The sequence below is a fragment of the Stenella coeruleoalba genome (genome assembly GCF_951394435.1).
Source record: "Stenella coeruleoalba genome assembly, chromosome: 12".
NCBI lineage: Eukaryota > Metazoa > Chordata > Mammalia > Artiodactyla > Delphinidae > Stenella > Stenella coeruleoalba.
Genome location: NC_137158.1, coordinates 23391059 through 23403430, shown reverse-complemented (window position 1 = coordinate 23403430; position 12372 = coordinate 23391059). Strand labels below are relative to the sequence as shown.

At 37.4% G+C, this 12372-nt stretch overlaps 1 protein-coding gene across 4 annotated transcripts in view; it reads left to right on the top strand.

The window, feature by feature from the left end:
* The window catches only part of RNGTT (RNA guanylyltransferase and 5'-phosphatase), a 250474-nt gene that overhangs the window by 56618 nt on the left and 181484 nt on the right, over positions 1-12372 (top strand). For all 4 annotated transcript variants that reach the window (XR_013830869.1, XM_079939773.1, XM_079939771.1 and 1 more), the window contains exon 9: positions 5157-5292. Coding sequence is in view for 3 of the 4 variants with exons in the window: in XM_079939773.1 (XP_079795899.1) it covers positions 5157-5292 (136 nt within the window). In the remaining variant the exon portion in view is untranslated. The remainder of the gene's footprint in view (positions 1-5156; positions 5293-12372) is intronic.

Genomic DNA, 12372 nt, shown 5'->3' with positions numbered 1-12372 from the left:
TGAGAATCCCTCTGGGATGCCTTTCCTGATATCTGAACTCTGACAGATTCTGCCTTTTGTATGCTCCTGTAGTGCCTAGTACTTCACCTTGTCAATACTTATTATGTTTGGGATTATTTGTTTAATGTCTTGTTTTCTTGTTAAGGGTACAAATTATATGAAGTTAGATGAAGAACCTGTGCTCTTCATTGTTATATTTCTAGCATCTGTGCCTGATAACTCGTTGGCCCTTTAGTAAATATTTAAAAAAATTAACTGGTTAATTATTTAAAACAAAAAACCATAGTGAGTTTGATAGGAATTGGTACAAGAGATGGTGGTGAAATGAATCAGTTTAAATGATCAACTTTTCTGTTTTTATTACCCACTATGAATGCTTTATAATAGGAGAGGAGAAATACCTGCTAATTTTGAAGCTGCTGTGGTATATGACCATCGAGGTTTAACATCGCATCTTATTTTATTGCCAAAGGAAAAAACATTTCTCAGACTCTGATTAGACTATATTTCTATTTTTTCTTTTTTCTGTAGTTTAATATTTTTCCCCCTGGCTTGTAAAAGCAATTTGAGCTTATTTCTAAAATTTCTTAAAAGTACAAAAAAGTATAATAAGAAAAGCAAATATTATTGATAATTCCGCATAGAGATGACAATTCTCTGGTGTAGGCTTTCCTGTCTATTTTACTATTCATACAGAGTTTTATCTCCCTACCCCTCATAGTCATACATTCTGATTTTTAACTTGCTTTTTCTTCATTTAATATATTGTGGACCTCTTTCCATATTAATGAATATTGGTGATAAATTTAAATTATAAGATGTTTAAAGATTATTTTACCCTCAGACTACTATTAGGAATGTGAGTTAAACCTCTAAGGTGGTATTAGTTACCAATATTTTGTTTTTAATCAGTTTTCCTCTTTAATTATGTGCTTCCTGAATTGTATTAATGTATAATTGGTGGTTTTACTTGATTAGCTATCTCACATCTCAGTGACTGCAGCTTTTCTAGTCAAGCTGGAAAACCAGTATTTAAAGTAAAGCAGTTTACGCGGGAATTCCCTAGTGGTCCAGTGGTTAGGACTCTGTGCTTTCACTGCTGAAGGCCCAGGGTTTGATTCCTGGTCGTGGACCTGAGATCCTGCAAGCTGCGCAGCGCAGAGCAGTGATAAATAAATAAAAGCAGTTTATAAATTTGGCTTTTCTGTTATTTATATGGTTTGGTATATATACTTCAATATAAAAAGTGAATCAGTGCTTTAATTCAGTGAAACTTCTGTACTTTTGTCTTTTTTTTTTTTTTTTGTGGTACGCGGGCCTCTCACTGTTGTGGCCTCTCCCGTTGCGGAGCACAGGCTCCGGACGCGCAGGCTCAGCGGCCATGGCTCACGGGCCCAGCCGCTCCGCGGCATGTGGGATCTTCCCGGACCGGGGCACGAACCCATGTCCCCTGCATCGGCGGTGGACTCTCAACCACTGCGCCACCAGGGAAGCCCTGTATTTTTGTCTTTTAATGAGAATGTATATAATACAAATAATTTGGTAATTCTGTATATTAAATTTGCAGTTGAGGTTATTTCCACATTCCTTACCTTTCTTCCCTAACAGGAAATAGCTTCTTATTTTTCATGGGTATCACATAACAAAAGTACATGTGATTCGGAATGATTGGAGTTCAAACCAAAAATCACATTCCAGAAACTTCTGTTCCAAAGCCTGAAAATTTATATGTGCAGAAGAATCTCTGAATACCAACTGCTAAATAATTTCTCTGATATCTCTGCATATGTAAGCTGAGTTTCCCATGAGCAATCCTTTATAATGAATTCCATCTTCTAATGCCTTTCCTTCCTTGGTCTTTTAAATCTGTTTATGCATAAATATACATAGATAGTATTTTCTTTTAATTGATATTCCACTTGAAGTAAAATCTGATAGATATGTATGCATTCATATATATATATATCTCAAATAAGTGTGTTAAAAAATGAATAGAGAATAATTATGACAGAAAAAGCAGAATGTACCAGCACCCTGGGATTTAATAATTATTCTATTTGAACATTATATTTAATTCTGAGCTTCTGGGCAGCCAGTGAAAAGGGAAATATAATTTCTGTTGTCATCTTATGATCAGAAGAGGGAAACCGTTTCTTTATTTTTTATTTTTGGCTGTGTTGGGTCTTCATTGCTGCATGCGGGCTTTCTCTAGTTGTGGTGAGTGGGGGCTACTCTTCATTGTGGTGCGTGGGCTTCTCATTGTGGTGGCTTCTCTTGTTGTGGAGCATGGGCTCTAGGTGTGTGGGCTTCAGTAGTTGTGGTGCGCAGGCTCAGTAGTTGTGGCTCGCAGGCTCCAGAACTCAGGCTCAGTAGTTATGGCGCACAGGCTTAGTTGCTCTGCGGCGTATGAGATCTTCCCAGACCAGGGATCGAACCCGTGTCCCCTGCATTGGCAAGCGGATTCTTAACCACTGTGCCACCAGGGAAGTCCTGTTTCTTTTTTCTGAATTCTGAAATTTGTTAGCATAAGCCAGCTTTTCTCACACTGTGAATATAGAATACTAATTCTGGACTTCCCTGGTAGTGCAGTGGTTAAGAATCCGCCTGCCAATGTGGAGGACATGGGTTCGAGCCCTGGTCTAGGAAGATCCCACATGCCGCAGAGCAACTAAGCCCGTGTGCCACAACTACTGAGCCTGCACTCCAGAGCCCGCGAGCCATGACTACTGAGCCTGTGTGCCACAAATACGGCAGCCCACGTGCCTAGAGCCTGTGCTCTGCAGCAAGAGAAGCCACCGCGATGAGAAGCCCGTGCACTGCAACGAAGAGTAGCCCCCGCTCGCTGCAACTAGAGAAAGCCCGCGCGCAGCAACAAAGACCCAATGCAGCCAAAAATAAAAAATGAATAAAATTAAATTAAAAAAAAAAGAAAAGAATACTAATTCTGTCGGATATTAACAGATATCAAGATTAAATTTAGGAAATAATGGGCTAAATAAAATAAACAGACTATTGTATGTTTTCTTTGTTTTTAAACTGGAGAAAAAGTTTAATAACATGTATATCTCCTATATACATGGGAGAGACCCAGGAAAACTGAGTTACTCCTTCCATGTTTTCTTACAACCTTAAATGTTCCTGATATGTATCTTGACTTTCCCAGAGAAAGATATAGTGTTTCCCTAATTTATTTTGCCATGAAATCCTAAAAGTAAATAATAAGCTTTGCAAAATGCTGACCTAGGTCCTTAAACAACATGATGGATTGTGTCTTCAGTACCATTTTTGCAGAAGGTATCACAGGCTTTTTATTTGCCCTATTCTTTTTTTTTTTTTTGGCCAGTCAGCACGGCATGCGGGATCTTAGTTCCCCAACCAGGGATCAAACCCATGTCCCCTGCAGTAGAAGTGCAGAGTCTCAACCACTGGACCGCCAAGGAAGTCCTTATTTGCCCTATTCTTATGTTGATTTAAATTCTCTTTGAAATACCACGCAGGGCAAGGTTGACTTCTTCAAGAAGACTAGACTCTCCCTATCTACTAGGATTTGTCACTTTTGGAAAGCACGTGCAGGAGCTTCGGGAACTAAGTATTCCTGTTGTCTGCCAACCTGCTGGCCCGGCAGTTGGTCTGACTTTCTCAGATGCACAGTCAGTCCAGACTGAGGCTGATTTTCTTTTTCCAAGCGCAACCTCAGTCTTCACAATCCCCATCTCCTAAGGATACAGCTTTTTCAATACATAGCAAGGGCCCGAGTCCTTCACCTCCTCTCCGGGGGCCTGCTACGACTAATTATTTTGAAAACACTAGTAACAGCATGCTTCCAATCCAGTCCCCAAATGTCAGCCCCTTTGGTCTGCCTTGCTGCTCTTCAGCCTGTTGTCACACACTTCTGTTACCTTAATCAGCCCTCCCATTTCTCCTCATCTGTCCTGAACATGTCTCTCTGTTTTTTATAACAGTTGTTTATGGGAAACAAATTGTCCTCTATATTAGCCACCATGTACTACATTTGCTTCCGTCTCTTTGTTGAACGTTTCTTCTGTCCCTCAGCCTTAAGTTGATTTAGCTCTGTCTTTGAGTTGCTGCTTTTTTTTTTCTGACCTACCTCATGGGTAGGAAATTAGGCAGATGGTCCGCATTCTCCTCTATTCTCAGTGGTACATCCAGACTATTAGTCTTCCAGTGTTTCATTTAACAACAAACAAGACAACACAGTGATTCTTCTGTTCCTTTGAGGCTCATGACTTTTAACTTTCTAACTTATTGCTGTCAGATTTCTCTCATTCTTTGAAGAGTTTGGTACCTGGGTATGGTCTCCATTTTCATCCCAAATCTTGCTGTTATCTGTTTGGTAGTATAGCCTGTTGGTCTGTAATTTCCTTGACTTGAATTCATCTGGACTTTATTTTTATATATGGTGTGCAGTAGAGCTCTGTTCTTGATGATCAACTAACTGGGAATCAGTGATAGTAACTCGGCCATTTGGAGGATGACACATTTTAAAGTATATAAATTCCCTCATATATTGATTGGCTAATAAAAATTCTCATGAGCTTGTGTTAAAAAATATTTTAATTTTATAGTAATGAATGAGAGTTGTACCTGAAATGGTGGTATCTGGTTGTATCATCACATTAATTCAAAGAGAGAGGTTAGCTGTTTTGCTCACTGTTGTGTGGCAGAAGGAGCATTGGATACTTTGACGTCTTGCCATTTGCAAATCACTTTCTTTTTTTACTGCAAAGTGGAGAGAGTAATTCCTAATTTGTATAGTTGCTGAGCCAATAAAATTCCGTAATTACATATATGTGTGTTTTTGTGTTTCGTAAACTTTGGTGTTTAAGATCTAATAAAAATTAGAGAACCGTTCTCTCCTAAGATGGGTTATAAGTTTGCTCTTGAACATCACATTGTTTCCGTAAAAAGCTTTGATTTCTCTATACCATATGTTTTTTATAGGAAACAAAAACGTCTTTAAAAAAGATTTTGTTATTTGTGGTACTTTAATTTGAATGATGGTGGAGGGGGGACTCTGGTGAACATTATTCCAGGCAGCTATTGTAAGTCTAAGGAAAAACAATTCAACTGATATTTCTTACGACTCTATTCTTGAATTCTACTGTTAATATTATCTTTTTAATGTTTCATTTAAGGTATATGATGTTGATTGATGGCACAAATGAAGTTTTTATGATTGATAGAGATAATTCAGTGTTTCATGTTTCAAATCTGGAATTTCCATTTCGTAAAGATCTCCGCATGCATTTATCAAATACTCTCCTAGATGGGGTAAGTCATATTTTATCTTTTTTTAAAAAATATCAAACATTGCTGTTTTTCTTTCTTGTGCAAGTAAATATGTATTTTTAATAACTAAACAGGAAATTTAGAATCAGATCCAGTTTTTTTTAAAAGTTTTTTTTATTGGTGTATAATTGACAGTTAAAAAATTGAATCTAGTTTTTGTTAAGATGTTAAATTCCATTTATCTCTTACCTGCACTTACTGTCACTTGATCATTGTCTTAGATACAGAATAAGTGAACAAAATTAAATCTTATTTCTTTTGTTCTTTGTGATTGAAAAAAATTCTTACTGAAAAACTCATTTTATTGTTTTACTTGTCAGTTGAATTTTAATTGAGTGATATGACATATCACATTTTTCCTTGGCTCTTTAGCTATATGAACTAATAGTTCTTGTTGAAAGAGGATCGTGTCTTTGAAAGCAGCCACTTGTACTTTTACATTTGAATTTTGAAAGCTGATAAGAACTTTCCCATTCAGAAAATCTATACTTAATAATCATAAAATTACTTGATTAAAAATATTTTAACTTTCTCCTGTGCAGACAGCTTTCTTCTCCCCAATTCTAAATGTATTCGTTCATTGTAAATAAAAATTAAAATAATACAGAACATTACAAAAAAGCTGGTAAAAATCACCTGAACTCTTAACCATTGGAGTAACTTCTGTTATCATTTTGATGAACATTATTCCAGACTTTTCTCTGTGCCAGAACATTCAATCTTACGTCTGCTCCTGAAGGATTCACATTCATATTAGTAATACTAACTCAGAGCATAGATTCTTAAACAGAATGTCTATCAGAATCTTTTGGGGACTTGGGACCCCTTCCAGTCCCAGTAAGATTCTGAGTACAGGTACCTCTGCCCTGGCTGAAAATGAGTACTTTGGTCAAATATGTACCCACGTGGATAGTTACATAATTTTGCATGAAAAGATTTAAATGTTACATCTGTTTTGTAATTTGTGTTGTTTTCACTTAGCAATGTGTTTTGGACCTTTTTCACATAAAAGTCTGAATGATAGACCACTGTATATGTAAAACTGTAATTTAGGGTTTCCAGACTATCTTGCTTATGAAAATTATAGGAGATGCTTGTTAAAAATATGGCCTATCCCAGTAGCCTATCCTAGACCTAGTGAATTAGACTCTCCCAGGGGTCAAGTTATCTCTATTTTTAATAAGTGCCCAAGTGATTTTAATTAGGCAAGTTTGACAAACAATTCTGTAATTAATTTAGCCAGCCCTCTTTTGGTGGACATTTGGATTTTTTGTATTATAAGACATACTTGTATGCATATCCTTATACCTTTTTCTTTCACAGTTGTGCAGTTTTTTTTTTTTTTTTTTTTTTTTTTTTGCGGTATGCGGGCCTCTCACTGCTGTGGCCTCTCCCGTTGCGGAGCAACAGGTTCCTGACGCACAGGCTAAGCGGCCATGGCCCACGGGCGCAGCCGCTCTGCGGCATGTGGGATCCTCCCGGACCGGGGCACGAACCCGTGTCCCCTGCATCGGCAGGCCAACTCCCAACCACTGCGCCACCAGGGAAGCCCAATTGTGCAGTTTTATAATTAAGATTCTTAGAAGTGAGATTCTACTTAAAGTAACTGAGGAAAAAAGAACTAAATTGGCACAAATAATTAGGTTTCAGCTTGGCTTGCTTCAGGCTGGATCTGGGGACTCAAGTGATATGGGCCATGCTGTCTTTCTCTCTCTTTCTTTGCTTACTTGTCTGTCTGTTCTCACTCTGCATGAAGGCTCTTTCCATGTGGGAGGCAAGTTGCCTTGCAACCCAAGCAGAAAGGGAACTTTTCTCTCCCAATATCCACATATCAATCCCAGGGAAGATTCCAGAGGGCCTTGCCTAAGTTATATATATATCCAAGGAAGAGAGACAGTGGAGACCAGGGGCTCACAGGTGGCAGTACCACTTGGAGTACAAGAGACGTAGTCCTCCCAAGGCAGGGACAGTAACCTGATACACTGTACTGTGTTCACTATGCTGGATTTGGGGGCATTACCCGTTTTAAACATTGACATGTATAATTTCCACCCTTCTTTCCAGAAAGTTTGAACACACGTATAGTTCAGCCATTCTAAAGGATCTATGCACTGTCTTATTAAACACTGGGTTTTGAAAATTTTAAATCTTCTAATTTTAAATGACTTTTTCATTTTAGGAGACAGTATAGCATAGTGGTTAAGAACCCTGACTCTAACTGATGGTGTCTTATTGGCTCCATGAGTTATTGTATGAGGGCCCTAATATCGTTTACTCAGTTTCGTCATCTGTAGTGAAGTTAGGCTAATAACAGTACTTAGGTCTTGGTGCTGTTGTGAAGATTAAGTTGGATAGTTTATATAAAGTGCTGATAATAGTGTCTGGCACATAGTGAAATAAATATTTACCTCTTAATTTATGTGAATTGTTAAGGAGGTTTAATATTTTTTCACTTCTGTTTTACTGTATTTAGTACAATACAGAGTTACTATATTTCTTCTGTGAGTTGCCCATTCAGATCTTTCATACATTTTTCTGTTGGGTGTTCATGTTTTTCTTACTGATTTATGAGAAGTTTTTGTCTATTGGGGTATTACTTTATGACCCATATTTTGAAAAAATAATATTTTTTCTGGTGTTTTCGGTGGCACAGGTTTAAATTTATGTAGGTAAATTATAAACACCTTGTTTTTTTTTTTTAAAAATATTTATTGGAGTATAGTTGATTTACAATGTTGTGTTAGTTTTAGATGTACAGCAAAGTGAATCAGTTATACATATACATAATTCACTCTTCTTTAGATTCTTTTCCATATAGCTTATTACAGAGTACTGAGTAGAGTTCCCTGTGCTATACAGTATGTCCTTATTAGTTATCTATTTTATATATAGTAGTTAAACACCTTGGTTTTTAGTATTTGGCTTTTGTGTCATTTTACGAAAGATATTTTTACTTCAGAATTATTATAATAGTCCCCTGTTTTTCCTTCTAATACTTTTATGGTTTCATTTACATATTTAAATATTTGATCTATCCACGATACATTTTGGTAAAATGAGTAAGATAGGGATACAGTTTTATTTATTTCCAAATGTCTAAATTGTTACCTCAGCACCAGTCTGCTAATGTATTTTTCCTTTTTAATTAGGTATATCATTTTTATTGTATATGGGATTCCCTTATATCGTTGTTTGTTTCTTGATTCGCTTTCCCATTCCATTAATATTTTGGTCTTCCCGTGGTAGTTTTAGGTTGACTTACAGGCTGTAACCTTAGCATACAATTTAATGTCTGATAGTGCAAGGATATCCAGTCTCTTGGCTATTCTTAAGTTTGTCACTTAGATTTTGCTCTCTTTATTTAGCTTTCGGGTGAACAAGGCTATTTGAGAAGTTAGGCTGAATCAGTGTGTTATACTTTATGTGCAAATCTGTACAACAAGAAGCTTGTATTTTTCTCTGCAGAATGATCTCTGGTAGGCTTATCTCCAGACCATTTACCTTTCTGTTTGCTATGTTTGGTTGTGTGGTTTATCTCTTTGCCACACCTTCACTATTTTTCTTTGGCGGGAAAAGGGACTCTGCATCTTTCTTATGGCTTCCCACAACTGTAAGTTTCTTTTCTACAGGGATACTGCTCATGTTCTTTAATATTTATTCACTTTTTCAGTATTGAACCTTTTTCACAAGGCAGATGGAATTATATCTGGCTGATAGTCTCTGGAATTTGTATGAGAATGCTTCCTGTCTTAAGATGAAATTTGCATCTCTGTTTCAGATTTATATCAGTGATATTGGGAAAATAGTGAGTAGCTTGTGAATGTTCATTTAAACTCTCAATGATAGAATTACCCTAATGAAAGCCACATGCATAAAATATGTATTTATTTGTTTAACAGAGGGAGTACCATTTTCCAAGTGACCTGAATGCTTGTTGCCCCAATCCCATGTGCTTTTTAAAAAATTTACCAGGTAAATATTGGAGTGTGCAAGCCAGAAGATGGAAGATTGTGATTGGAGAATGAGATGTTTGAATCAGCCACTTCTGAGGTATAGTTTTGGGTGATGAGAAGGTTCAGGATGTGACCTAGAGAGAGTGAGAGTTTGAGGTTGTGTGGAGAAGAGCAGTGGACATGAGATCAAGGAAAATTTTAGATGGGTCATAAAGAGTGATGACAGAAGTCCAGGGAGAGGTTGACTGAGCTGGATATAAAGATTAGAAAGAAGGAAAGAAGGTAGTATAGTTGATTGAGACCGAGTGGCAAACGGAGACTGAGCGAAGAGTAACTATAGAGTCACAGAATTGTCTATACTGTGTACTCTGTGAGGCTACTAGTATTATAAATTTTCATTCCTGTGACGGTGTGCGTGGTAAAATATTTTGACATATATACGTAAACTTTTTAACACATTTGTGCGTGTGCGCGCACGCATGCTGCACGTGCACACACACACCCCCTTGTGGTTGACAGAGCCACTGCATAAGGTTGGAAGTATTGCTACTGCACATCTCCAAGGTGTTCCGTTCTTATCGTAGTTGATGTGACAGCTACCCCGGGAGTTGTGCTGTCCATAATCTGCATTGCCAATACAGCAGCTCTGGTAATTGGTTCATGGGAACAGCAAGAATATTTATTTTGATTTTTGTTACTTTCATTTTATTTAAGATACAGTTTTTTAGCATCATAATTCATAAAATAAAAGGAAGAAAAAGACTCAAGTTATAGCATTTGCAAAAGTTTAGTGTAGTTTTTCATTCCTATCATGTACCACACCAGGAGTGCAGGCATTGTTTAGAAGGTTGAGGAGAAGGCCTCACCCTGGAGATATCTTACTTCATTGGGTTGGGACGGAGAATGATAGGTAACGAATAAAACGAAGATTGGCATTTAAAACAAGTCCTTTGGTTGTTTAGAGGAGAAATGAATTATATCTAGTTAGAAACTAAAGATGGTTTATAGAGGAGTTGGTGTTAGATATGGGAAGATTTCTATAGAAAGAGATTTTTGTTGGACATGGGCCAAGGGCATTCCAGGTAGGAAATAATGCTTAAAAATTAGATGCTTAACCACCTGCAGGTTTAACTTAGCAGTACTATTTATTTTCACCCCAAACTTGGATAACTGAGAGCAACATAATAGACTCTTGTGAGGTTTTAAAATAGCAATATGATTCATGATGTCAGTTTACTTGGACCAGAATTATAGTTGCCATATCTGTTTTTCCACTTAGTTAATTAAAACAGTCCTCTGTAGTTTCCTGTTTCTTCTACATTTTCATTTGCAAATTGTTTTTGTCAAATTCCAAATCCAAGAATAACTCAAACTGCCTAATTGTCTGGCTGTCATATGTGAGCGTTTAAGCTTTTGTTTTGCTCTCTAGATTATGTTCTTTGACCCACAGAATGTGGAAAATAGGAGTTTAGAAATACGGCAGTAATTCACTTGAAACAAATCAGTGAAGTTCAGTCAATTTTATACTGAGGATAAGAGGAGGATATAACAGTTAATCATTAAAGTTAATAACAAAAATCTTGGGAAAATGGCATGTCTTTTCATCTGTTAATTTTTTATAAAGGAATATGCATGCTCATTGTTAAAATTTAGGAAGTCTGTATGTTATAAAATAGAACTCAACTATCAAGAAGAGATTAAATTTTAACATTTTGATGTATTTCCTTTTAGTCATTTTTGTTGTGCCTGTATTTATAGAACGTGTGTAATCAACACGTACATAGCTGACGTTTAATATATGCTGTGTATCTGGGGTTCCATCGTTTTCCTTCACTCTGAAGAACTGATTTTAGGATTTCTTTTTCTTTTTAAAATTTAACTTTATTGAAAAAGTTGAAATATAATTTACCATTCTAAGGTATATAAGTCAGTGGTTTTTAGTATTCACAAGATTATGCAACCACTGCTATCTAATTCAGGAACATTTCATCACTTAACTATGATAAATAGAACCAAGTGGGCCTTATCTGAAAGGATTTCAAGGAATGGGTTACCTTTGAGATGAACTTTGAAGGCCCACAGGTTTTCCACAGTTAATTACTTCCTTTCATTAAAACCCTTCAGTGGGGGCTTCCCTGGTGGTGCAGTGGTTAAGAATCTGCCTGCCAGTGCAGGGGACATGGGTTCAAGCCCTGGTCTGGGAAGATCCCACATGCTGCGGAACAACTAAGCCCGTGCACCACAACTACTGAGCCTGCGCTCTAGAGCATGAGAGCCACAACTACTGAGACTGTGAGCCACAACTACTGAAGCCCATGTGCCTAGAGCCCGTGCTCTGCAACAAGAGAAGCCACCACAATGAGAAGCCTGCACACCACAACAAAGAGTAGCCCCCGCTCACCGCAGCTAGAGAAAGCCCGCGTGCAGCAACGAAGACCCAACGCAGCCAAAAATAAATAAATAAAACAAATTTATATTAAAAAAACCCAAAACACCCCTTCAGTGGTTCTCCATTGCTTAAAGCATGAAAGCCAAAGTACGTAATGTAATATTCCTTATATCTGGGCCGCGCCTAAGCATTTAACATCATCTTTGACTGTGAGCCCTTGAAAGCATAAGTCCCACCTATTACTGAGCTTTGGAGAGTTTACCACCTTCTCCATGCCTTTTAAATACCATTTGGCGTGTCCACCGTCCTGCTAGAAGATATCCACCACATCTTTCAGGATTCAGCTAATGGGTTTCTCACCTTATTATCAAACCTTTGTCTTACTCTTCAGGTAGAAATAACCACTCCTTCTCCTTATGTTTATACAATGTGCCCTTATTGACTGGAATAGTAAAGGTGTATACTTGTTGTCTTAGTATAGTTATTAATAGCCATCTCTCACTCTCAAAAGTATCCTGGTTTAGACAGACAGCTACATGGTCATTCTCTCTGTATGGCCGTCTGTCATTAAAACTGTAGCTCTTCCTTCGACCTAGCTACTTATATATTTTCCTCTCTTTCTATTACTCTGAGCCCCTTGAAGCTAGGGACTGGGTGCTTAATGTCTCCAGCACTTAGAGCATAGAGTATAGTTTGGGCCCAGGAAATATTAAATGGGTA